The sequence below is a fragment of the Spizellomyces punctatus genome (genome assembly GCF_000182565.1).
Source record: "Spizellomyces punctatus DAOM BR117 chromosome Unknown supercont1.3, whole genome shotgun sequence".
Classification (NCBI taxonomy): domain Eukaryota; kingdom Fungi; phylum Chytridiomycota; class Chytridiomycetes; order Spizellomycetales; family Spizellomycetaceae; genus Spizellomyces; species Spizellomyces punctatus.
The window spans coordinates 1,435,514-1,460,444 of NW_015971539.1; the positions used below are offsets into that span (position 1 = coordinate 1,435,514).

General features: G+C 47.3%; 7 protein-coding genes across 9 annotated transcripts; 5 read left to right on the top strand and 2 right to left on the bottom strand.

Moving 5' to 3' along the window:
- Positions 1–102: 102 nt before the first annotated feature.
- Positions 103–1,713, top strand: SPPG_02239 (uncharacterized protein; the record flags this gene model as incomplete). Its single annotated transcript, XM_016750530.1, has 1 exon — positions 103–1,713. A coding segment is annotated over one exon (1,537 nt), but the record flags the coding sequence as incomplete, so codon positions are not given.
- A 1,719-nt stretch (positions 1,714–3,432) lies between these two features.
- SPPG_02240 (uncharacterized protein) lies at positions 3,433–5,305 on the top strand. The gene has a single exon (XM_016750531.1). It carries the CDS (start codon positions 3,890–3,892, stop codon positions 5,045–5,047), a length of 1,158 nt encoding a protein of 385 aa, XP_016611219.1. The 5' UTR covers positions 3,433–3,889; the 3' UTR covers positions 5,048–5,305.
- A 100-nt stretch (positions 5,306–5,405) lies between these two features.
- On the bottom strand, positions 5,406–9,471 carry SPPG_02241 (CAMK/CAMKL/BRSK protein kinase). The gene is made up of 17 exons (XM_016750532.1): positions 9,083–9,471; positions 8,776–9,009; positions 8,426–8,696; positions 8,213–8,353; positions 8,119–8,140; positions 7,945–8,039; positions 7,734–7,884; positions 7,571–7,669; positions 7,412–7,501; positions 7,230–7,342; positions 7,058–7,158; positions 6,677–6,998; positions 6,527–6,604; positions 6,203–6,453; positions 5,980–6,128; positions 5,658–5,901; positions 5,406–5,587 (listed from the first exon to the last, which is right to left on the bottom strand). The coding sequence occupies exons 2-17, from the start codon at positions 8,984–8,986 to the stop codon at positions 5,523–5,525; spliced, it is 2,403 nt and encodes an 800-aa protein (XP_016611220.1). The 5' UTR covers positions 8,987–9,009; positions 9,083–9,471; the 3' UTR covers positions 5,406–5,522.
- Positions 9,472–9,742: 271 nt separating this feature from the next.
- SPPG_02242 lies at positions 9,743–11,455 on the top strand (the record flags this gene model as incomplete). Of its 2 annotated transcripts, none has more annotated exons than XM_016750534.1 (3): positions 9,743–10,027; positions 10,097–10,821; positions 10,896–11,163. In XM_016750534.1, the coding sequence occupies 2 exons, from the start codon at positions 10,346–10,348 to the stop codon at positions 11,161–11,163; spliced, it is 744 nt and encodes a 247-aa protein (XP_016611222.1). The 2 variants fall into 2 exon arrangements, with proteins under 2 accessions (XP_016611222.1, XP_016611221.1); XM_016750533.1 differs by having other exon boundaries at positions 9,963–10,027; positions 10,097–10,294; positions 10,357–11,455.
- SPPG_02243 (molybdenum cofactor synthesis domain-containing protein) lies at positions 11,417–14,047 on the bottom strand. Its single transcript, XM_016750535.1, has 8 exons — positions 13,912–14,047; positions 13,631–13,851; positions 13,169–13,568; positions 12,878–13,090; positions 12,299–12,815; positions 12,058–12,219; positions 11,812–11,986; positions 11,417–11,741 (listed from the first exon to the last, which is right to left on the bottom strand). The coding sequence occupies exons 1-8, from the start codon at positions 13,946–13,948 to the stop codon at positions 11,493–11,495; spliced, it is 1,974 nt and encodes a 657-aa protein (XP_016611223.1). The 5' UTR covers positions 13,949–14,047; the 3' UTR covers positions 11,417–11,492.
- Positions 14,048–16,170: 2,123 nt separating this feature from the next.
- SPPG_09005 lies at positions 16,171–18,033 on the top strand. Of its 2 annotated transcripts, none has more exons than XM_016757157.1 (2): positions 16,171–16,421; positions 16,484–18,033. In XM_016757157.1, the coding sequence occupies exon 2, from the start codon at positions 16,603–16,605 to the stop codon at positions 17,950–17,952; it is 1,350 nt and encodes a 449-aa protein (XP_016611224.1). In that variant the 5' UTR covers positions 16,171–16,421; positions 16,484–16,602; the 3' UTR covers positions 17,953–18,033. The 2 variants fall into 2 exon arrangements, with proteins under 2 accessions (XP_016611224.1, XP_016611225.1); XM_016757156.1 differs by having other exon boundaries at positions 16,171–16,417.
- Positions 18,034–18,138: 105 nt separating this feature from the next.
- On the top strand, positions 18,139–22,572 carry SPPG_09006 (uncharacterized protein). The gene is made up of 20 exons (XM_016757158.1): positions 18,139–18,199; positions 18,280–18,372; positions 18,452–18,526; positions 18,590–18,667; positions 18,726–18,984; positions 19,064–19,149; positions 19,215–19,339; positions 19,401–19,586; positions 19,641–19,737; positions 19,816–19,912; positions 19,972–20,099; positions 20,159–20,258; positions 20,321–20,494; positions 20,559–20,822; positions 20,886–21,289; positions 21,355–21,429; positions 21,496–21,722; positions 21,788–21,990; positions 22,062–22,238; positions 22,311–22,572. The coding sequence occupies exons 2-20, from the start codon at positions 18,328–18,330 to the stop codon at positions 22,469–22,471; spliced, it is 2,961 nt and encodes a 986-aa protein (XP_016611226.1). The 5' UTR covers positions 18,139–18,199; positions 18,280–18,327; the 3' UTR covers positions 22,472–22,572.
- The last annotated feature ends 2,359 nt before the right edge of the window (positions 22,573–24,931 follow it).

The following is a 24,931-nucleotide window of genomic DNA, read 5'->3' on the forward strand; positions in this document are numbered from 1 at the left end:
GTAATCATTCAACATTGGTCTTGTTGCCATCCGCAACCGTGGCACAGCGGAAACGTAATGGGAGTACGTTGGCCTTGGGCTCGGTGCTTGGGTTTTCCTCCCTATGGTTCAACCTGCCAATGCCCAGCGACAAACAGACATGGCAGACAAGACAGCTATGCGAGCGCCCTGCGTACCGTCTCTGGACACTTTTAGCTTCACATGCGCCGCTCCTAGTCCTGTTATTGTGAAACAGGCTCCACCTGGATGGACAACTCCTCCCTTTCCACTACGCATGAACTCACCTGCCACGGCAGACCGACATTCTGTACATATCACTACCGGAGCGGTTTCTACGCACTCCAACACATCAGATCGATCTATGGTTCCCTTTCTGAAAACATTTGACTTTACATGCCCGCCACCACAGCCGCCTCATATGCATGCTAGAACTGGTGCCTCCACTCCGCCTTTCGCCCTCAGACTTGAACCAAACACGGCTGGCCATGATCAAACGGGTTTACTCCATAGGGATTTGCAAAGATCGAGTAGATCTGGATTTGGCCACACGCGAAGAGTGCAGAAACTCACAAAACGCGCTCGTCGGGTTGGGCAGCAAGGACCGGTTACAGCAGAAATACCAGAGATCTCAGCAGGGGAAATGGGTGCGAGAGGCGTAGAGGACATTACCGACATGTTTATGAGATTGCAGGTGGCGACAGATCGTGCGGCTTTAACTTCCGGTAGAGGGCCGCTACTCCCGAACATATCCAATATCCCAGTGGGTGACCAGGTGGATGTGCTGTGGTTGAGTAATGAAGACAGCTATGAATACGTATCAACACCTATGAGTGACTTTGATGCGCTAGTGGATACGATGATTCCGGCAGAAATGGAAGAAATGGACCAAACCCTCTTTAATCCGATTCTTGATTCATGGCTCACAAGTACGGGACAGACTCAAGAGCCTCAAGACATGCACGTACTTTATGAGAATGACTTTCTGGAGATCAGAGCATGCAATGACACGGGGACGGCAAGTTCGTGCGCAGAGGTCACTGCGGATGATGAAAAATCGGGCTCGGAGGCAAACGACCGGGGCAAACTTCCCAGTCACCGTGGTTTCATTAGACCGTTGCGTGATGAAGGGCCATTTATGGGAAGACCGGCAATACATGAACAGCATCATCCCCGTCATAATCGCCTGTACCAAACAAGTGCATCTTACACTAGCTGCGAAGACGTCCATACCTGCACAATACCTCCACAAAAGGCACACCACAGAAGGCGCAGAAAACGATCAAATCGCCAAACGCCCACTTCACACGCATCTCCACGCATACATGATCCATCTATGAATCATGTTTTCCACAGTATAGACGACGTGACATCACTGATATCAAAGATTTCTGTCCACTCCAGAGAAGACGACGATGTCGACGACGACCCTGGTAATCAAGGAGATGATGAAGAAGATGAATATTTAGAAAAAGGACCGCGTGTACGAGATCAAATCGCGTCCCTGAAGTCGCCTTTAGTGTACCCTAGTGGCTCGCTTGATGTTTCCATCGTCCGACATGGAGGGTACGAGATGGCTACTGAGCAAGGCGCGGATCTGGATTTAGACGCATACATACGGTGGCCGGATGAACAAGGGTGATTGACAGAACGCGCGGATGTAAATGAGGTTTTATGCTGTACGATAACATGGGCATGCGCGATTTCCAAATCTTCTTCACTTTGTGTGCTTTGCTGAGCGCAAGGACTTGTCTGGCGGCTTTATTGCGTCAAGTTATCCCGCTCAACGTAACGATATGTCATGTGACCAAGTTCATGCGATAGAACGAAACTCCTCGTGTCAGTGGATTCACTGTTGGATGGAAATGTAGGAATGCCCTGATCGAGACTCTACACTTTCAAGGTGTCCAAAAGTGCATGTAACGAGCAATCACGATCAAGTACATGGCAAGATTGTTGCAAAAACGAGGGCAGCCATTGTCGTGTTCAAACAAATTCATCCATTGTTCATGCACGTCCCGTTGATGGTCCGTCCACAAACTAATGTCTTTAAGCGATATTGAAACAGGTCATCAAAGCAGTCAATTTACACACATGAAATAAAAGCTCCTGAATGCCGTACTCTAGTAAAAACTAGTAAGTCGTTGCTGTTGGTTTGAGGTGTGTGCCAATTTGTTTGAAGTTCCTCAATTTACCTTTGATGAAAATGTCGAAAGTGTTCATCAGTCGAGCGAAGCAAACGGACGGTTGAATCCGGATTGAACCACCATCTCTCACGTGTGACTGACTTTCGGAGCTTTCCGGGAAACTTTCCTTGTTTTACCAAGGGGCTCCAAGGGAGGGGAATGATGAAATCCGTAGCCATTTCCTCAAACACTCAAACACTTAGGACAAATATTGAAACCAATACCCGTGTTGAAATGGGATATTGGAATCGCCGTTTGTTGCATTTTGGGCCGTTTGTTGTCATGTTGGGCAAAATGTTGCTTTTGCATGTTCGGCAGGTGGCAGTCCGCAGGTGGCAGTGGACAAGACAAAAGCAGACAAAAGCTGGCTGGGTTTTGTCGACCAAGAAGAGCACATGTGTCAAACAAACAGGTTTGAAACTTTACTTGTTTGGATCGGCTGACAAAGGCAAAACCCAAAGGGTGATGAAAAGAGAAACGATTTTTGAGAGTCCTTTTTTGATGGCGAATGGTTAACAACACTTGGCAAAAAAGATTGACACGACAAAAACACCTGAAAACAACAAGAGAGATTGGTTTCCAAGGGAGGAGGAGGAAAGACAAGGAGGGACAATGCCCAGAAAAAAGGGAGAGAAAAGGCAACCAATGATCAAACGACGACAAGCGAGCTGTGCAAAATGGATGGCCCGTCGAAAGGCCATCCCCCACAAGGTGTGAATTGTTTACGCTCAACAATTCTGGGCAAATTAGAGCCGCTTCGATACAAGTTTGTAGGTGCTTTTTTATTCATCATTGATGTCAAAATGAAGTTTGGGGGATCACGATCATCGCACACACACTGTTCGTTTTAACAACTTGTCATCGTCGTCGTTCGTCTCACTTTTTTTAATAAACATTTGAACTTTTGGTGGTTGGCTGCGGGGTGCTACGGAATTTCTCAAGTGTGGATTTCTCGTGCGCGTGTGTTTTGTAAGTTTCAGGGAGGGTTCAAAGGAAGGGAAACCCCAGAAGGGAATGCAAGACAAGCAAGGCCATTGGCTCCCCCTCTCGTTACCCTTCCTCTGCCCCCCTCCGTCCAAGCTGCAAAAAATGTGAAAATCGCTACGCAAACAAAACGCAACGGGCAAAAAGAAAAAAGCACACTTATGGAATCAAAAAGTTATTATCCATCTTCAGCGCGGCCACCTTGGGGAAGGGCTCTTTTTTTTCCAGACTTTTTCGGGTGGTACGCCGACAACTGGCGGAAAACCAAAATTCCCCCTCTTCTTATCCTTTTTACAACAAACCTTTTGGGGGGGCTTCCGGTCCACATCCTCCTTCCTCCATTTCTCCTGCTCTCCCCGTTACCTTCAAAGCAAGCAAAAGGGCTAAAAAAAAGATCCATTTCTCATCCGAAATTTGGTTCGCAAGTGCGTGATCGTCTTCTCGGCTTTGCGCTCATTTATTTTTTGCACGCCGCCGGATGACAGCACAGATGGCATGTTGAGAAAGGGGTCCATCTTTTTTTCAAAATCGCCGAGTGCAAACGGTCGAGTTGGGCTGTCGCAAAAAAACTCGTCAACACAACACATACACACAATGAAATGATCTCATAGATAGTCCTTGAAAGCAAAAAACAACAGCCTTCGGTCTCCTTCTTGCCCTAGCCTTTGGGTTTATCCGTTAGCCTTTCTCTCGCCCTCCCTGCCCTTCCTTTCCTCCTCCAGATGGCGGTCTTAACGTGGACTGGTCTGCATCCGACGACCCATCCTCACAGCCACTACTACTACAAGTCCTACTCGTCAATGAACCATCATGTCCCGCACCATCAGCCGTCTCAGCGCCGCCCTCGCAGAACTTCCCCGTCCCCGTCCTTGTCGTCATCATCGAAAGCGATACCCCAGTTGGTAGCACACTTTATTTGCCTGGTTGTTCACCGAACATGGCCAAGACCGAACGGCCAGCTCTCTTCGCAGCCATCCTCCACATTCGACGACGCTCAACCTCACCCTTCCTTCCTCGCCTTTGTCAACCGAATTGTACGAATGTCTGGTGTCTCCAGCGACCTCCTTTTCCTCGCCCTCCTCTACATCATCCGTCTTCGCCGTTCCTCGTCCGGTTCCTCATCCATGCTTGAACCTACATCGCCAACGACGCAGTCTTTGGTATCAACACACTCATTTGAATCACAGGCGGCACTTTCAGAAGCACGCCTTGTCACAGCCGCCATCATCCTCGCTCAAAAAGTCACGGATGATAACAGATTCACCAACAAAACCTGGGCAGAGCTGACTGGATTTGTTTTGACGGACGTGAACCAGATGGAAGCGGACTTTCTCGCACGGGTGGATTTTCGGTTACATGTCGGGGACGGGGAATATGCTGCCTGGGTGCGGCATTGCAAGACTTGGGCGAGGCAACTCGGTGTTTTGCTGGAACACGGCGGAGAACAAGTAAACACCGTCCAACCCGTCCAACCAGATGGCAAGGTCGCTGGTTATTACCGAAAGCGCAAAGCGGGTGTCCCCGACTACGCACTCAGTGATACATCTACCCGAAAGCGAGCCGTTCGCCGCCCACTCGACATGACTACATACCCTGTGGACCAAGCAAAATGGGCCGCTCCTACCGCCCCCCACGTCTTTTCCGCCCTCCCCGCTCCATTCCAACAACCACACAACTCTCAAACAGCGCCCATCCACTACGTCACCCTCCCACAGCCAACACCATCCGCATACTCTTGGACATGTTGTGCCCATGAGTTCCAGCAGCCTCTTTACGCTGTCTGTGGATACACATATACCACCACGGGTCACGTCGTTGCTGAAACCACTTGGCTGGATGGGATGGGAATGGCTATTGGGCAGTATGGCTATATGCAGTGAAATAACATTTGGGGATGACTATCTTTATATGTTTGTATGTATATCGTATGTGATTTTCATGGGTCATTGGGGGGGACGTCAATGGGGTTCTTTAAATACCGTATTTGCGGGAATCTTTTCGGGAAATGTACAGCTTTTGTTTTTAGAATATAGGTATGGCATGCTGATACTACAGTGGTCATTTTACATCTTGGGGATCCATATTTCTTTCTTTGTGTTTCTCTGTGTACAATATATATACTTTTTGCTGCTAAAACGAACGAGATGTCAGTAATGCTCATGACGGGGCTTTCTCAATAGAGTATCGCCATGCCGACTAAAGAAATGCTGCTTCGAACACACACACACACACATAGATGCCGAACAATACTACATGTTTTTAATAATTCATACAAGCTTTCGACAGAATAACAAAAAAACAAAAGAGTTAGGAAAGAAAGGAAAATACGAAAAGCTTTCTATTTTCGCCTGGGATTTACTGCTCATAGTCCCACGACTCTTTAAAACGCTGGCAAATCAACTGAAAGGTGGAATTCGCACCTGTAAATCGTATCAACTTTAGATGAACATCACAGTCTTTCAAAATATGGCCGAGAAACGAACAACCAACCTTGCTGCTGTGTAAATTGTAATTTCCATGGTAGACCCTCTCCCTCATCGTTTGGAAGCAGATCAACTCGGAACTTTACATTCTTTATGATGGGTGGATTCCCTTGTTCACTCGTTGGTGATGACGTTGACGGAGAGGATGAGGCAGTGTGCATGGCGGTGAGAATGGCAGCGGATGGACTCGATGCTTCAAACTTGCATTTGTAGCCTCCTCCTCTGAGCGGTTGGTTCCTGATATCATGGGCCTGTTTGAAGAAGATGACAAGGTAAGCTCAAACTATTTCGCAAAAATAGTTCAAATTGAGAAATGGCAGTTTACATACTGTTAATAGTTCTCCAATAGCCGTCATTGTTCTATCAAAGTCTTGGCTACTGTAGACCGTAAAGGCATCAGGTTTAAAGTGGAAAAGATTGGCAAACCAGCTACGTTTGGGGCTAGATGTAATAATGGGAGTCGGAGGGACAACAATGGCTTGCAATGTCACAGAAGAAAAAAATATAAGATTTTACGCTGGTGGATGAAAGCAGAACAACAAAGTAACCTACGCTTCTTTCGATGGAATTTCGGCGTTCCCAGCTCCTTGTCCTGCCCTTGTCCGCTTTTCACGCTCTTGTCATCACCCGAGCCTTCATCTCCCGATGCAGGAATACTAATGGTCAATTTCTTCTTTGCCTCGGCCGACTGTCCGGTCGCACTGCTTCTACTAATAGATGAGGACCGAGAGTGCTCCGCTGTCGATGGCGTTGAAGAATTCTGAGTGGGTTCTTGGGTATGAGCCCCAGATGTAGAGTTCCCTCTGGTAGAAACAAGAGTTTTTGGTTCAATCTAGTGAACAGTCTCAGGACATTGATGGTATCCGGCACACTTACTCTGCAGCAATGTGGGTAGACGCCGAAAGAGGACTGTTCACACGAGGTGCTGTCTCTGTATATTTGCCGCTCAACACTCTGGAAAGGGTAGGAGACAGAATAAGCAAAACCATAAGCTGCTGACGGTGAGGTTTACCAAGAAACATTTACTTTTTGGAACTGTCCCTTTTGGCACCCGTGCTTTTTCCTTCCTCACTCGCAGCGCCAATAACATCCCCACTCCTCCGCCTAGCCCGAATCTCATCCTGACTAGCACTGCTCCCGCTACCAGTCGCAATCAGCTCAGCACTTTTGCGCAACTCTTCCCGAGACCTCCTCAAATCATCCACACTCTTGCGGAGTTCATCGGTGGACCGCCGCATTGTCGAATCCGGGCTTGCGAGCGTGAGCTCGGAGCGGAAGAGGTCGAACCGTGAAGCAGTTGTAGGCGTATTGAGGGAAGCATAGGAGTTTGTGCGGCGGCGGGGACCACCTAGATAAGAGTGTGAGCATGCGGTTAACCCTCAGCAACGGGATACGGTAGTGACAGACCTTCGACATCCCAAGAGCTCAATTCTCGGACATCGTAATGTTCAAAAAAGTCCCATTTGCGTTGCAGGAGAAGATTGTAGAATACCTTCTCCATGTTTTCCCTATCGGGATCATCTGCGTTAAATGGCGGGCCAAAATCCTTTCGAAAGAAAATGCGACTATAAAAACTTACTCTTTATCCTGCAGTGCTTTAGCCAATTCCTTCTCATCACCCCAGCCTAGCAAAGAGAGTGAGTTGAGGATATCGGGATCCAGCTGACTAGGATCCTCCACTGGTTTAGTCAGCTGCCAAAATAAACAGTCAGAATATCAAAGCAGAAAAAACATAAAAGAAAAAGGCGCTCTGTGACTGACCTTTGCTGGATCCATTGGAGTTGGATAGCTACTTTCTCCATGCTTTGGTGTTTGAGAACAAAACCAAGGGTGTCGAAAGATGTCCTTCATCTATATGATAAAGGAAGAATAAATACCCCCATCACCATCACAGTATACATAATCCCATTGACAACATACAGTTATTCGCTTCGAAGGATCCACAACCAGCATCCGTTTGATCAGATCCTTTGCATCCGCGCTAACATGATCGGGTATAAAGTACATTCCAGATTTCACCTAAAAAGAAATGCAGATGAGTTTGATGTCTACGAAATGAAGCGGTACCATTGATTAGCTCAACCTTGCTCAACAGTCTCCTAATATTCTCATCATCGAATGGAAGATTGCCCGTCAATAGAGCATAGAGGATCACACCGCAACTCCAAATGTCGGCTGCAGGACCGTCGTAACGAATGCCCTTTATGATTTCGGGAGATGCGTAGTGGGGCGAGCTGTGTTCGGATAATTAGAACAAGGGCTCATTCCAACTCTTGATCCACAGCACAACTTGCCCGCAACTCGTCTCCAACATTTTGCCAGTAACTTGCAAACTGGCCATTCCAAAGTCTGCGATTTTGACATTGAGTTCCTTGTCAAGGAGGAGGTTCTGCAATAGGCAATGTCCCCAAAGCACTAATGTCAGAACAGCAAATTGATTCCTTTCAGAATTACTCTCGGATTCTTACCTCGGGTTTGAGATCACGATGACTATTGGAAAATATTCTGTTAAGTACAGTCGTGATAAAGTGTTGCCGAATAAGCACCATGCTCTCCACGTACCAGATGAGGTATCTATGACAGAAATCAATTCCAAACATAATCTGCTGAAAGAATCCGAGTGCTTCTTGCTCGCTCAGTCGTCCCTTTTTGACAAGGTAATCAAAGAGTTCTCCGCCCTCGACATGCTCTAAAATCAAAAACCTGCAGAGGTACATCTGCAATTATTTCCCATGTTCATGCAAATCTTGTATTACTCAAAATCCGGGTACATACAACTCTTTGTCGGTTTCGTAAACATCGTAAAGTTGAAGCACATTTGGATGCTGTATCAACTTCATAATCGTAATCTCCCTCTCCAGTTTTTTGTTAATGGATGGCACCGGGGGTGTCGATGATGCTGATGCACTGGGTGGGGTTGAGGTTGCGGGCGACGCGGGGGGCTGTTGGGATGACGATGACGAGGTAGTAGAGAGAGTCTCTTTCGGGATGATCTTGATAGCAACTCGCTGAGCAGATTCTATATGGGTTCCAAGTTTGACTCGACCTGAGTGTTTGACAAGTACTAAGGTTAGCAATCGGTTCTCCCCCTAACGCTCAATTATTTAGAGTGAGTATTATCTTACCAGTACTCCCAACGCCCAGTGTTTTCCCAACAACGTATGGTCCAATCCTCTGTCCGCCGCTACTCGATGACCGATTACTGTTGGCGGAGCCAGGTCGTGGAGGAACTGGCACCCCGCTGGTTGGGGTTCGTGGCCCCGTCACATTCGGGTTTTGTAAATTTGCATCGTTGATATTCACCGTCAAAGGAGGTCGTGGGGGTGTTGCCGACATGATTTTGATATGTTTTCCGATTGCTAATGAAGATAGGCTCACTTTGATTAATTCAGATCATTCTTGCTGTCCGCACTAAGAGGAGAGAGGGTGTACCTGATTCTCCAAAAGATGACCAAAGTTCGATTTCAGAAAAGACTTGTTGTTCTTGATGCACTAAAGCAGGAGCCGCGAAGGTATCGTATGGCTAGAGGTTCGATTACAAGCTTGTGACGATTCCGTTTGCTCGGTTGAACCTCTATTGGGTTATGGTGTGACCACTTGGACAGATTACGATGGCGATGAACTGGATTTTTTAGCAGAGGCCGAATCAGCAAAAAACCTCTGACCAAAGCTCAGCAGTTTTCTAGTCAGTCAAAATGTTCCTTTACAGATCAGAACGTTTTGTCAACGGCTTTGCTAATATTGGCCAGACTGGCTGAAGAGTATACTCTCAATGTCGATTCGGAATCTTGTCAAACTCGCAACCAAACGATATCTTTTTCCTAGCTAGACTGGTACACCAAGCCACACCCTCTTGCCAACGTAAACCACCAGTGGAGATTCCCCTCCATTGGCGTTCATGCGTTGTTTGGATGATCCCAAAAATAGCACATCCGCTTCATTAATTCGTCTGGCCCATGCATTCCCTCAAACAACCGCGCGGGCTGTATGGAAAGCAGCAGCCCATCAAGGGCCCATTCAAGCAACATCTACTGGGGGTGTGTTGGGACTCGTCCCAGTACCATTGCCCGTAATAAAAGTGGATGAGTTAGAGTTCAATCATTTTTCGTTCATCCTATATAGATCCATTGCAACCTTGAAATGACTGCTATATTGGTCTATCTTTTAAAACTAGTCATGGCATGAACGGTTGCGAGTCAGCCTGGCCCGTCGACCGTCTGTCACATCCCCAAACTCCGTTCAATTACGTAAAGAAGCGGCACAGTCAGCGACATCTGCTCATCACTTCAACATTCTTGTTCAACTTTACACAATGTCCCATTCCAAAATCTTTTTTGTAGGAGCGCTATATCAGGACATCATTTTACATACAGACAGGTGATTAAGAGGAAAGAGCAGTACTGATTTCCGATAAATCATCTTAAATGATCCTGTGACCTCCCAAAGCTATCCGATAGAAGATTCAAAGAGCCGAGCTCGAAAGGTCGAGAAAAGAGTCGGTGGGAACAGCGCAAACAGTCTAAGCGTTCTGACGCAGCTTGCCCCAGGAGGACACTGGCAAAATGCTGTTGGAACGGGTACGAGTGACTTGGAATTTGTGGGAGCTTTTGCTGGAGAAAGGGATGCGGATGGAACGATCTGTAGGTGCAGTAATTTAGTCCACTCTTGACTATAATACAAGACGGGGATCTGACGATGAAGTACAGCCCCTTAGCTCGACACATTGCAGCGCATGGTGTTTCTCTCAAGTACTCCGTGACCCGTCCTTTAGCGACCACTGATCCCACCTCTTATATTATATCCACACAAGCTTCCCGAACAATCATAAGTCACAATGATGTTCCAGAACTCACGGCAGCGGAATTCATACCAGCTCTCAAAAAGGATATATTTGAATCTACCTCAACGGCGCCAGACTCGGCGCGATTATGGTTCCATTTTGAGGGAAGAAACGTGCAGCAAGTTTATGATATTCTGGATTTCATAAACTCTGAAAAACGGACCAATGTGACCGTATCGATAGAGTTTGAGAAACCCGCCAGGGAAGGCCTTGCTGATCTTTTAGCTATGGCCGACATCTGCTTTTTTTCCAAAATTTATGCAGACGCTATGCGATCGGATCTTGATGCCGCTGCATTTCTGGTGGACGCAAAGGCCAGATGCAAAGATGAGTAGGTTCCAACAAACCGATGTATAGAAAATATCTTGATTGACTGCGTAAAAAATTTCTTTCCTTGGTATCTAGCGCAATTCTCGTGCTCACGCAAGGTGCGCAGGGAGCGTGGGTCTTGGCACCCACATTGGACTGCCCAGTGCACGTTGCTGCCTATCCACCAGCCCAAGGCGTAGTTGACACCACCGGCGCAGGAGATACATTCATAGCCAGTGTCATAGCGGGACTGTTAGGAGGAGAGTTGGATATTATTGCTGCAGTTGACGTCGCATGTCGAGTTGCTGGCGCTAAATGTGGACTGAGTGGAGTAGAAGGAGTTATTAAAGCAGCTGGCTTCTAGCGGTAATCTAGTGAATATGGGCCGTTGGCATTGTGGGTGCTGGAGACGTGTGACTTATCATGCCGGGCTGGGCTGCGGTATACGGCGGTTTGGAGTGTGAGGCAATCGCGGCTGAGACAGTAATGGCCAGCATCCGCTTGCCCCTTGCTGGACCTCGGCCACCACTAGGCAGAATGATGCTATTTCATGATTGGAGCAACATCGAACGGCGGTAACAAATGTCCTGGACATTAAACATATGGTCACGTCTGACGCTTATTTGACATATAATATATGTAATACTTTCAACATGCTCACTGCCTAATTCCTATTTACCTCTATAAACAACGTCAACCCAACTGTCCGATCAGAACAGCATCGACCACTTCCCCTTGCGCTACCTCCATTCTCCCTTGTGTGCCCGCAGGCATCTTCAAAAGCGCATTTGCGCCCCTCATACTTACCATTCGACTGCTTCGCTGCGATCCTGTACTATAGGCAACAAGGCGCGTTCCCTGATGTCCCGAAGATGGGGCGATGGCAATGTGAGCGCGATGGAATTCAGGCCGCGATGGATCGAGCTGGATTGTATCTGCGAGCTGTGGTCGACGTCATGTGAGCCGTTAAGCGTTCGGTTCATAATCAGCGAACGCCAAAGGCGATGCTTACCTCTGCACGCACTACGGGGAGAATAGGATCTGAGTACCCCGCCATCTTCCTCAAAGCAGGAAGCACAAAGAGATAAAAGGTGACACTGGCCGAAACGGGATTGCCAGGCAGAGCAAAGATTAGCTTTCTTCGACCACCATCAGTCCCGGGAATCGTGGCAAATGTAGTCGGCTTCCTGAAGTATCAGGGCCAGTATTCGGCATCAGCACGCGTCCCATGTTAACCAAAATGGCTGTAGGACCATACCCTGGTTTCAACAGAACTCTTCCAAAATGTATTGTCGCACCCAATGCCCGTTCGAGAACCGGCTTTAATAAATCCAGTTCTCCCATGGATACTCCGCCGGTTGTCACTAGTACATCCGCTTGATCCAATCCTTTCCTGATGATTTTGGCTAGCTCCTCCGCACTACCCACAAATAGAAACAATATTGAGAATTCAATGCAACGAGTGAGGCAGAAGACATTGATCTTTCAATTTGGCTCACCTGTCTGGCGCAATCCCCAGATCAATCGAGTCAAACCCCGCGACTTTCACGGCCGCTGCGAGGGTCGGACGATTAGAGTCCCGGATGACCCCGTATGGAATTGGACCTGGAGTCTTAGCTTCTACCACTTCGTTTCCTGTGGACAAAAGTCCCACCACAGGCTTCCGAATTGCAAGAACTTGCGTTACGCCGACAGACGCCAAAACGCCAATCTCAGAGGGTGTAATCAGGCTGCCCTTTTGCAATATATCTTCTCCAATGGCAATGTCGGAGCCAATCTCTCGAATATTTTGGCCCTCGGCGGCCGTTTCGTGAAGCTGCACAATCTCTTCCACGGTACCATCATCTGAGGCTTTAATCAAGGAGGTGTTCTCCACCATGACAACGGCATTAGCGCCAGCTGGGACAGGTGCACCAGTTGCTACCCTTGCAATTTGCCCTTTCTGCAAATTGATACGGGCTCCTCCACCTGCAATAGATCCAGCAATAACCGGGTACTCTCCTGGTCCATCCGACGCTTTCATATGCCATGCATGAGTGTGGGGCCGCGACGATGTCAACGACATCCGGTTTGCTTACCCACTACAGCGTAGCCGTCAACAATCGATGCTCGATAGCCCGGCACGGCCTCCTGAGCAGCAACATCTTCCGCCAAAACCGATCCTACTAATTCTCGCGGATTGTCTATAGACATGTGAGCTGGCAACAAGGTATCTGCATGGGCCATGACTGTCGAAAGAGCTGCCTCATAAGATACGAGAGGATACAGAGATTTCCGCGGACGCATTGCAACTGTGTAAACCCACATATCAATCAGGTATTATTTCAATGAAGATTTCAAATGACCGTAGAGACCAACGATTGCCATACCTGGGACGGTAATCCCTCCGTCGACGAGCTGTACCACTTCCGCTGTTCCATGTTTTTGTCCATCATGATCACGGTGATGAGAGTGATGATGATGGTGACAGTGGTGGTGATGACGATGCTTGTGTGATGGTCCTTTCGCCTCACCCATCTTTCGATGCGTCTCATCCGCACCCTCAACGTCTCCTTTTGCAAGCTCAACGGCGTGAGCAAGTACAGGTAAAACTGCCTCCAGATTTTCCTTGCTTCCCTTGGGACTACCCGGTAAGGTAATAATCACGCTTCGTTTCCGAATTCCACAAACTGAACGTGATAGCGCTGCCATAGGCGTAGTTTCAAGCGAAGTAGTTATCATGGCTGTTACTATTCCTGGGGCAGTCTTTTCCAGCAGAGGATTAATGGCCTATTGAGAGGAACAAGTTAAAAAGGTAAACCAGCAATATAGAAACAGATAACATGAAGTACCTCTGGTGTGACGTCTCTAGGTGCAAAGCCTGTACCGCCTGTTGTCACAATCAAGTTCACACCTTCAACATCAGCTAATCTCTTGACAACGTCTTGAATGGCAAGTATGTCGTCAGGAACAGTAGCAAGCTCCTGGACATTCCAACCGTCCCCTGACAGTTGGTCTGCCAACAATGGGCCACTACGGTCTTCGGCGAGGCCTTGCGAGACTCTGTCGCTCACTAGGGATTTATGAAGCGACCAGTCTCACACGCCAAAAGTTCATACATGGACAGTCTAACCTGAAATTATCGCAACGCTTCCCTTTGTGCCTGACATGGTTCAACAATTTCAGTTCTGCAATGGTCTCCTTGCGGGGAGATGGACACTGTTGCTTGCGAACGCGTCTGGCAAACCTTTGCCCAAATGGATCAGTCTTGCTGTTGCCCATCTTCCGCCCAGAAGAAACTTTCAGTTTTTCAAGATTAACGACGACAATGTGATAAATAAAATGCAGCAAGATGTCAAGATGATGTCTACAGCCATCGTAGACCACATGGTTTCTTGTAAAGCACTCGAACTTGTGCCCATTTCTGACAATGACGCTCAGTGCAAATCCATCATGGACGGGACATTTGGATAAAGCTCATGAAAACATTACCAGGCTAGTTTTGTTATGCATATCCGAGAAGAACGATAAAGTTAGAAAATGTTTAAAAAAAGAAAACAACGCTTTTTCCATAAGGATACTGACAAAAACATTGGCTGGCCACAGTCAACATGGAGCGCTTGGCGATCGGACCCCCTTCCTAGCTCCTCAACCTTGATTCCGCGCAATCAACAGCCAGCTGTTTGAGAATCACAAGGGTCAGCAGGTATAAACAATCTAGAAACACAAGTAATAGGTTGCAGGGTTGCGCGGAACTTTGCAAGTAAATCTATTCATATCCGATATTGTAAATAATGGCGATGCTTAATTTAAGCCAACATTTAAGGGCAACTTTCCGCGGCCCTCCAAAATTCCGCTAATTACATTTGTAATTAGCAAATGCGATAGTTTCCGTCTTAACTTGGACCCGACAAGTCTCCACGCCGAGTTGCAACTTGCCTACGATATTTTGGTCATGGCTTCATCCGACGGCATTGGGGAACCCTGGCAAGTTTTAGGTCATGGCGAGTGGCATCCACATGGAACGGCCGAGCGAGTGTACAATCTCGTCGCCTTCTTTGTAAATCTTACAAATGTGTTCGGCAATTCCTTCATTTTTTTCATGTTTGCAAAGGATAGAAGTCTTTGGGAGCCTAGGACGCTCTTGGTATGCTTACTTTATAACCCATGCTTCCTCAAGTGCCTCAAAATATTCCTAACCATCCTTCACACCAGGTCCTCAACCTAGCCTTTGCAGACCTTAGTTGGGGCTCTGCGGCAATGATCACGGAATTGATCAACTCGATTAAAGGAGGATTCGCGACTGGCACACTTGGATGCAATGTCGCTTTGCACTTCGCCAGCTTTGGAATTGCGTTGTCAATGCAAACTTTTATGTGGATATCTGTGGACAGATGGTTGGCAATAGTTCGTGAGTAAGTATTTGCTGTTTATCCGCTGAAACGATATATGATGCCGTTGGTTGATATCATTTACCTTTCTCCAGACGACCCCCGAACCCATGGCAAATATACTCTGTGATTGCGTCGACATGGGTCGTAGCGTTAAGTAAGTTTAATTCCCTTGCCCATTCCAATGGCTTAAACTTACGTGAAACTCTCCTGCGTTTTACAGTGTACACAATCTGGCTCATTTTCGCCGGCCGTCCTGCCGGCGGGGGTGTCCTGAGCAGTACACACACATACTGCGAAGCCGCTTGGATGTTTCCGTCCTTTTTGATGAAGAGCATGACGTACTTCACCCAGGCGGCTTATTTCTCCTTCTTCTTGGTTACCACGTACTGTTATAGCAGCATCTATGTGACTTTTAGGGCAAGTAGACGGAGGTTGTATGGAATGAACCTCATGACAGCTGGTACGGTCGCAAATACAGCAAGAGGAATGGTCGGCGGCAGTACGGAAATGTTACAGTTGTCAGCAGTGCAATCTAACCGATCGAATGCCACGAGCAACGTCGAAAAGGGCATCAAAAAGCCGCCGAAGCTACAAGATCAAGAGTACCAAATCATCAAAAAGTTTGTGACCCTTGTGTCGGTCTTTCTGGTTACGTGGGGGATGTGGGTGTTTGGTGTTGTAACATACCAATCTCACACGGGACGACCGTCACCAATCTGGCAGAACGGACTTGGGGCAATGATGGCCTACATGAACTCTGCGATCAATCCAATCCTACTCATCGTAATGGATAATCGGTTTACTGCGAGTGCCAAGAGGGTGATCGGATGGACTTGAAAGGCGCAGGCTGTGAATGTACCATTGTTGCTGTAGATATCTAGTTAGAATGCTATACCCCAAGTAAAAACTACTTGATCTTGCATTACGTAAGATAACCAATTGGTTCCATCCAATGCTCATCCCGTCATGGTTTTGACATGACGAGCGCAATCGCCTTGTTTCTCAACGTGGCATTTGCGACCACGGGCACTGACGCCCTCAAGACGGGACATGAGAGAGTAACCGCATGAGGAGGATCTGAAGCAGACATGTCCAAATCGACCATTCCGACCGAACTTTTAAACGCTGTATTCCACTGGGTGAAGGAACTTCGCGACTTGTACGCATGTTGTCTGGTCAGCCGCTCATGGTTCAGTTCTGCGCACACATATCTATGGGGGAATTTGGAGTGGTATACCGACGAATGCAGGTTTTTTAACCTCCTGGCTCATTTTTCACACGCTGCATTCACTGACATCGCTCCAAATACAGGGGAAGACTTTCGTAATGTACTTTCCCGCCCACGGCACCTTGCTGCCGACTACCGACATAGCATTCAAAAACTTGTCATCACAACATCTTCCCCTCCTGAGGCTGGAGAGCCGCGCCTTATGGGACTTCGCAAACTCTTACACAATTGCCCACGTTTGACTGTCTTAAATTTGGATTGCCCGGCACTAAACGATGACGATATGTGGACCCTTTCAACATCATGTCGTCAACTGCGCGCACTCTCACTCGTTTCAGGGTCCCATCCTTCGGGTTGCGTCACAGATGAAGGTATCCAAGCAATAGCATCAAATTGTCGGAACCTTTGCCATCTACGATTACGGGCGACATGCGCTGGCGCGTTCACTGAACGAGCATTCAGGGCTATTGCGGAAAGATACACGGACCAGCTACAGAGCTTTGCATTGGAATGGGTCGGAACGCACTCCACAGGTTTATCAGTTTACGGTGGGGGTCCCGACGCGGAACGACGTTTTGTGGAAGCGTTACAGGCGGTGATCCTACAGAATGCAAAGTTGCATGCGCTTTCATTGGACTGGCCAATCGGAATAGACAAGTCACTTGATGCTGCCGCGCAAACCCTTCGCTATCTTCGTAGCCTGCGAATAGGCAACGCCCACAACACGTTAGCCATCAAATTACTCATCGCAGCCAATCCGTCCCTCGAATCCCTCTCTCTATACGAAGTTAATCTTGCGCCGGAACCGAGCCGTTTTTTTGCTCCGTTATTATCAAACTTACGAAACCCGCGGGGCCCCACTATACGGGAACTGGAACTGGAGGGCATTGGCTGTGTAGCAAACATCCTCCCCTTCTTGACTCGCTTCCACTCGCTGACTCGTGTCAAATTTGCACAATCTAGGCGAGCTGCTTTTTTGCATCTTCCTGCCATTGACGACTTTGTTGCCGCGGTAGCCAGATCATGTCCACATCTGCAAAGTATTGATATACCTATCATGACCGACGTACCTATACTGCAGATTGCACATGGCTGCCCAATGTTGGAGGAGCTGGATGTCGGATACGGAAAGGAAGTTACAGACTCGGCAATCATTTTCCTAGCTCGAAAATGCCCAAAGATCCACAAGCTGCATCTGGGCTGTGCGGAACTCTTAACCGACACATCGCTGACAATTCTTATGGAATCTCTCGGCCCAAGTCTTCGGCGCCTCACATTACCGTTTGGCAACAAGCTGCTGACCATTAAGACGCTGCGCGCCATTGCTAACCACTGCAAACGGTTGGAGGGCTTGGCAAATTTACCCGCAACGATGGGAATGCGTCCATTGTTGGAAAATGTTCCCAAACTGACAAGATTGCTGGTCCTTGGACTTTCCATTGGTCCGCATGTAGATTCTGTGCAAGGGTGGCGACATTACATGAGTAGAGAGGAGCAGGATACATTAAAAGCTGCCTGTAAGAGGCTGAAATACATATCATACGGTGGATGAATAAAAATATGTCGTCCTGTAATGAAAGTGGAATTGTTTGAAGACCGTTTCTTGATTGGAACAGAAACAACGAGATTAACGGTAAATAACATGTAAACGTAATTGCAGCCAGCGTTGATGCTCATCTTGGAACGGATTATGTAATGGCTCACGTAAGTGATCACCCAGCTAAGGTCTGCGATCTCGTCAAATATAGTTGAAAGTCAAGGCCGAATCGCATATTAGCAACAAGCTGTGATTCCTCGAGGTATGCATCTAGCCATGAAGTTATCGTTTGTTTAACTTTTTCACTTACTGATCTTGATCAATTCTTTCACTGTCTGAGAGGTGTGCCATCTGGTCGTCTTTACATCCCAATCCGCCCGTCCCATTAAAATGGCAGCAACGACGACTTCACAATCGAGCACCAGCAATGTCTTGGTATGAAAATCTGTTTGAGGATCTGGGCATCTATTGATATTAACCATTGTGCGCCTTGGCCGTAAACACATTTAAATAGGGACTAGCATGGACTTTTGGCCTCAATAAAAGCATTCTTGGAGGAGTCCACAACCTGAGTGATAGCGGTAGAAAGGTGAATGTGATAATCTCTTCTTATAAAATCCTAGACTTACCCTATGAATCCTGCCTTCATTAGGTCATATTCTACGCGGCCGCCCACACAGGTGTGCTCTACGACTATGCGAACGGCAAACAGCAGCTTCTCCAAGGCCATGTACGTCCAATGATCCTTTTCCCTGATCTCATACTGCTCACATTTCACGACAATTTAGTGCAATCAAATAACAGCCCTCACGACCTCTTCCGACAAACGATTTCTGCTGACGGCAGATCAGGGCAATGATTCAATGATTATTATCTGGGATACCACAGTTGGAAGTCCCGCTACAAAGGACACTACCACCGATGGGCCAAATAATGCAGCGCTTAACGCTCTTCCTATCAGAACAATCTTTGATTCCCATGGAGGAGCAGGAGTCATTGCGGCCGAGTTTACGAACGACTCGAAGTATGTGGTGACGCTGGGAAATGGTAATCTTCTGATCACTGGCTTGTATGAAAGCCATCTACTTATTTACGGAATGCCCTCTCATGGTGAAATACTTTATAGACTCGCCACAGACTATTTCCATTTGGGATTGGACGACAGAAAGCGATGAACCTGTCGTCTCTACTATTGTGGACGGCGAGGCGCAGGTGAACAAGACAAAGTGATAAATGTGCCTTATCACCAATTGACCGTTGTCACTTCTCGAAAACAGACATCCCTTAAAATCAACCCTGAGGACTTTACGGAATTTCTCACCACCGGTCCCCATTCAGTGAATTTCTTCACATGGTCTCCTGACGCCGGAATCAGCCAGCATGTTCCCGTCCTCAGCCCCAAGTATGTGGACATTGACATCTCAGACAACGTAGCTATTTTCTTACTCTCCTTTGTGTCTCAGGGACTTCAAGCACACGCCTTCCTCATTCACCCATTCTACTTTCCTCCCTTCGACGCCATCGAACACTATCGGACAGGCTATCAGTGCAACCGCAGACGGAGACGTAATTGTGTGGACAGATCGGAGTCTAAATAATCTAAGTGTAAAAATGGAGAGAGGAAAGAAAGCAGGAGTTAAAATAATGCGGTATGTTGTGAGTATTTCTTATTGATAGTCAGGCATACTAAAGCTCGGATGAAGGTTACATACTGGTGCCATCAATATTGTGATGGTTATGCAGGGAAAATGGCTTGTGACTGGAGGTGAAGATGGGTTTGTAAGGGTTTACGATATGCAGGTAATACGAGACATCTGCAATCGTAGACTATGACCCATCGCTAGCCATAAGCTGATGCCGTTCACCTGCGATTTCTAGTTTCGTTTGATTGTTTGGTTTGAGCGTCTTCGAGCAGGTCCTATCTCCTCAATTTCCCTTGGAGGAGGTGCAATAAATTTGGAGCAAGATGATGGTGGTATGTACGACCCGAAAAGGAGGATCTTGCAGATACTCGGAAACTCAGTAATTTTACAGCTGATTCCTTGTCCGATGCGGACATTCCGGCTCTGATTGTCGCTACGAAGCATTCTCGTGTACTCCTCCTTACGAATCTTGGAGAAGGCGTTACTCGGGATACGGTAGCAAAGGGGGGGATCGCTGCGGTATGACTCTTATATCAGCTACATGCCTTTGACGAGTATTTGATGTGTTTCTTAATCAGAATGCGGCAATAAAAACACTCCTTGAGGGTCAGTACGATTCCATGCACGGACTAGCTGTTCATCCGACTCTTCCAAAATTCGCGGTAGGGGGATATAGTGGTGAGCGGCCTAATGGTCTTTTACCCATTCCAACTTTGGTACTCATAGTTTTTCTTGATCAGGTTGGGTTCATGTATGGGACTACACAACAAAACAGTTGGTTACATCCCGTCGATTTGAAGAACCTCATGAAGAGAACCCCCATATAGTCAAAATCGGCAAAAAGAAGCAAGAGCACAATGCAGATATACTGAAAGTACAGTGCATGGCATTCTCTCCAGATGGCAAGACACTAGGTATGACGCAGAATTTTCATTGCAAAACTGTCCTCGGAACCACATCAATAACAGAGACCTCCAGCAATTGGCTTTACAAATGGCACTGTACGCCTCGTTCATACGCAAACATTGCAGGACTTCCACCAATCCACACCTGCGTCTCATCGTCCCGGAATACCTGGATACGCAGCATCCAAAAAACCCATTATGAGAGCCGTCTTCTCCAATGACTCGCAATGGATGGCAATTGCTGATGAGGGTTACGCTGTTGGAGTTTTCAGATTTGGCCCAAAGGACGAATGGGGATTTGTGGGCAGATGTAGAGCACATTATGGAGAGATAGTTGGTAAGAATGACGCCACTTTGTTTCATAACACGGCGACCAAGTAATCCTAAAGTGGTCACGTAGGGCTAGTTTTCGTTCCCCCGGCGCCAGATATGACTTATCCTCGCCTCCTTTCAATTTCACACGACAGACAAATCGCCGAATACGACTTGGAAAAATCCAGCATTACAGCCGGCATTGTCATCAGTTCCCTCACAAGAATCGATCAAACTCACAGTCCGCTCTGTGCAGTCCTCCATCCGTCCCCTCCCATTCGCGGCCCGCACGATGCGCCTCAGTATTACATACTAACAGCCAACACTGGAGCCAAGTTTCGCTTGTATACTGCGGAATCGGGCATGTGTCGACGAACTGTTGTTGCACCTAGATATGGAGGGGAGCTGCGGGGTTTGGCGGTTGTAAACAAGAAAGATGGACAAGGCGGTGAAGATGACAACACATTTTTGGCATATATGACGACGGACAAGGTATTAATGCCCATGCGATTTGCGGACATAATCACACGGGCTCGAACTAATATCAAGAAAACTAGGTGATTGGCCTCATTAAGCTCCCCCTGGACGGTAACCCACATAAATCTATGGGTTTGATAGCTCATCCCGGTGCAGTAAGTTGCAGAACTGTTCTAATGCACACTCCAGCAAAGACTAAGCTGCATCTACAATAAACACAGATTGCCGCTCTGGTGCCAACACCGACCGGTTCACATCTGCTAACAGTCGGATGTGACGATGGTGTCATAAACTTATGGTCCATCAACCCTGCTGCCCTGGATACGCAAATCGCCCTTGGTGGAGAGGAACTAGAGCCTTTTCTCGATTTGCTTTTCGCTGGGCAATCGGAAAGAGCAGCATTTGTGCGAGAGATGGAAGATTACTTTTATTATGCTCAGCTAAGAAGGTGCGAGGAAGCCCTTGAAGCATCATGGTGGGAATTACTTGACTTACGCGGAATTTGTTGAAAAGCCAAGGCGAAGATGTAACCCGCAACCGTCAAATATCCACCACCGTCGCTCTCGGAGAAGTTCCTTCCATCATGCAAGCCATGGGATACTATCCATCCTTCCAAGAAATTGAAGACATGTTGAATGAAGTTCGGTATTCAGGGTGGTTTGAAGGGTACGCGGCGGACCTGAGGGAAAGTGTAACGTTTGAAGAGCTCATCAGACGTGAGTCTTCAGAAAACATATTTGTCATTATTGTCCCCTCCCGGAACTAACGTGAAGGCGCTGTCTGCTAGTCTACGTGAATCATCGCCCGATAGAAGATTATGCTCAATCAGACATTGATGCGTCTCTTGCCCATGCAAAGCGCCTCGAACCCGGTGTGCCCCGTGGCATCGAGGGTGTACTACCGCCTATCTCCGCTGCTGACAAAATCTCTAGAGAGGGTCTTATGGCACTATTACAGCAATACGGTAAGGATGGGAGGCGCAGGCGACATTGTGACCCTACACATTCGACGCTGACATGTTTGACCTGCTACATAGGCGAAACTTTGTCCTCTGCGGATTTTTTGGATACATTCCAGACACTATTGATCAATGATCCACGATATAATGGGACTTTCCCGGACGAGTTTTCTAGTCAAGAATTTGTGGAGGAGATTTTAGGGTTGATCCCGCAAGTGACACCGCAAATAGACGTGTGACAGTAAACTTATTTATTTGACCATAGTTATAAACTCCATATCAGTTTAAAGATTGCATAGGCATAAAGCGGGGTGACACATTTGCCACGCATTCTTACCAATTTCCAACTGCTTGCATCTCAATCGTTGCCGATAACGGAAGTTACGGCAAGATGGAAATGATGGAGAAATCCACATTTAATCAAGTAAAATTCACATGCTTATCCGGGCACTAATGCCTTCCTGACCTTGGTGTTGGCTGCTCCGCGGCGTCTTTTTGTAGATGGACAAAGTTACGAGAATGGGTCATGCTGAGTATACCTTGCTAGATTATTGACGCACGAGTAACATTATTCGCAAGTATATTGAGGAAGATACCAGGCTAGGAACCCTGTTACATAAATTTCCCTACCTACCATCTATCTGCGTAGCCGGGTCATTCGTCCCCGCGCAGCTATCCATAAGGCAATTATAAGACATCATCCGCACCCCCCAAGTTATAAGAGCTATCGAAAATTGGATGACTCGCCAAATTCGTGCCGGGACGCTATCATTCAGGATGCCAAGCATTGCCCCTCCATACGTGACCATCTGTACCGGAGAACGAGAAAGTCAGGCATCCTCCATGGCTTGTATAATTGCATGGTCAAAGACGCTTACCATCGAAAACACCCACGACCCACCCAACCAGTACAATGCGTCGCCCAAAATTCCACGGGTTGTTCCAAAGGTTACATCAGGCTTCAAGAACACTAGTACTGACCATGCAATACACATTAAAACAACGGTGCTGCGCGTCAATAGTCGCATTTTTCGATGCACCGAACATGTGGGCAGGTAGGCGTAGCCAGCAGTGTGTAAATAGCGAGCACCAGTCACGCCCAGCTGAGCAAAGATATTGCAGGCCATCACAAATGCCCACAGATACATGCCCGAGCGCAAGTCATTGAGGCCCGTCATTGTCATCACCACAACATAGAATAGAGTTGATGGCACGCTCACGCTCTCTCGTAGCCTGGTTTCTTGCACTGTCCCAAGATGAAAATGACTGGTTTTCCCTTTGTGTAGCTTAAATCTGTATCGTATATATAAATCCGCACAAGTGTTGCCGACCAGGTCGAGTTGTTCGAGCAGACAGCCTGTGCTGACAATCTGCTGGAAGGTAGTTTTCCAGTTCCCAGTGCCCCCACTGATCGCATCTGCTGCTATTCCGGAAACGTAGTTTGCTTGCAGATTAATCGCCACATTTATGAGACCGACCGGTGCACCAAAAATGGTAAAGCCATTGGAAGCTTGGACGAAAGTAATTGAAGGATTGGCAACAACAGAAAGTAGAAAGAAAGTGAGGTGCCCGACTAGCTTCCTAGATGGAATCCTCATGTCAGGTTGCTAGGACAAGAGCTAAGAATCGCTCGACCGACTGGCAATTTCAAGGGAGTATCTGTCTAGCTCGTTCATCTTTTTCAAGTGCTTTCTTGTCCCTGGAATCCTTAACCCAATATCCTGACATCTTAAACGCATAATAAAAATAAACTGCAGCCCCGCCCCTGAGGCTTTGTCATTGTTTGTATCCCACTCAGTGATCAGAGTACAATATCACCCTGGACATACAAGATATTTTTGGGCAACTGCATTCTTGATGCCATAATACCATCCCGTAGGGAACATGTACAATATGGCTCCAAAAGCAGGGGGTCAGGGCTCAGTCATGACGATGTAATTCAAAACCAACATCCGGGAGATGCAGATATACAGATGCTTACAATCCTACTTGCAAAATACCCCATTGAAATCCTCAAGCACCCTCCGCTGGTGTCTTGAAAAACTTCATTATCTTTATGCTCTTTGACCTCAAGTTGGAACGTCATCCGAGAAGTGAATGGCAAAGCTGTGGCAAAATGTTTGCGCTCCAAACTATGGTTGTAATTGAAAGTTGGCTGCAAGGGTATTCATCAATTGGACAAGGAATGTGTGCCTTTTCTTTCAAACCAAATGCCGTTCAGTTACTGCGGGATATCTGCTTTCAAGGCAGCCTCATATCTTCACTGTCTATCGGATTGAGGCTCGCCCCGGTATGTTATTCTACTATTCTACGACCTAAACTAAACTTTAGCCTTAATCCAATGAGAAGCATCAGCACATCAATGGTTTCAGCAGATGGCGGTATAAAAGAGTCATATGCCACTGAGAGTCGTGGTGAGCATGGTCTGTAAAGAGCTGCGCTCTCCCCATCTGCTTCTTCTTGCTCACATCGACATGAAAGTCATCGAAAACGGATTACTTTGTAGCTATAGGGCTCGGCCACCTGAATAATTCAACATGCAAATTACTAATAGGTACTTGCTTGGTGGGAGGTATAACCGGTCATTATTTGAACTAATTGCAAGTTACATATTGTCCCCAAGTATTTGCAACAACCTATGCCCGCTTCTCTCAAGTGGGCAACTTTGGGCTAAATAACTGGTTGCAATAAAACAATTG

Excerpts from the sequence above, each read along its gene's own strand:
- SPPG_02240 (XM_016750531.1), top strand. The coding sequence starts at position 3,890 with ATGGCGGTCTTAACGTGGACTGGTCTGCATCCGACGACCCATCCTCAC.
- SPPG_02241 (XM_016750532.1), bottom strand. The coding sequence starts at position 8,986 with ATGTCGGCAACACCCCCACGACCTCCTTTGACGGTGAATATCAACGAT. Across the intron at positions 5,902-5,979 it reads CTATTGGAGAACTATTAACA|GCCCATGATATCAGGAACCA; the intron begins GTATGTAAACTG and ends TTCTTCAAACAG. Across the intron at positions 5,588-5,657 it reads ACAATTTACACAGCAGCAAG|GTGCGAATTCCACCTTTCAG; the intron begins GTTGGTTGTTCG and ends TACGATTTACAG.
- SPPG_02243 (XM_016750535.1), bottom strand. The coding sequence starts at position 13,948 with ATGTCAGGCACAAAGGGAAGCGTTGCGATAATTTCAG. Across the intron at positions 13,852-13,911 it reads AAGCGTTGCGATAATTTCAG|TGAGCGACAGAGTCTCGCAA; the intron begins GTTAGACTGTCC and ends ATAAATCCCTAG. Across the intron at positions 11,742-11,811 it reads TCCCCGTAGTGCGTGCAGAG|CTCGCAGATACAATCCAGCT; the intron begins GTAAGCATCGCC and ends CGTCGACCACAG.
- SPPG_09005 (XM_016757156.1), top strand. The coding sequence starts at position 16,261 with ATGTCCAAATCGACCATTCCGACCGAACTTTTAAACGCTGTATTCCAC. Across the intron at positions 16,418-16,483 it reads GGAGTGGTATACCGACGAAT|GGGAAGACTTTCGTAATGTA; the intron begins GCAGGTTTTTTA and ends CTCCAAATACAG.
- SPPG_09006 (XM_016757158.1), top strand. The coding sequence starts at position 18,328 with ATGGCAGCAACGACGACTTCACAATCGAGCACCAGCAATGTCTTG. Across the intron at positions 18,668-18,725 it reads AGCAGCTTCTCCAAGGCCAT|TGCAATCAAATAACAGCCCT; the intron begins GTACGTCCAATG and ends ACGACAATTTAG. Across the intron at positions 20,100-20,158 it reads CAAAGGGGGGGATCGCTGCG|AATGCGGCAATAAAAACACT; the intron begins GTATGACTCTTA and ends TTTCTTAATCAG.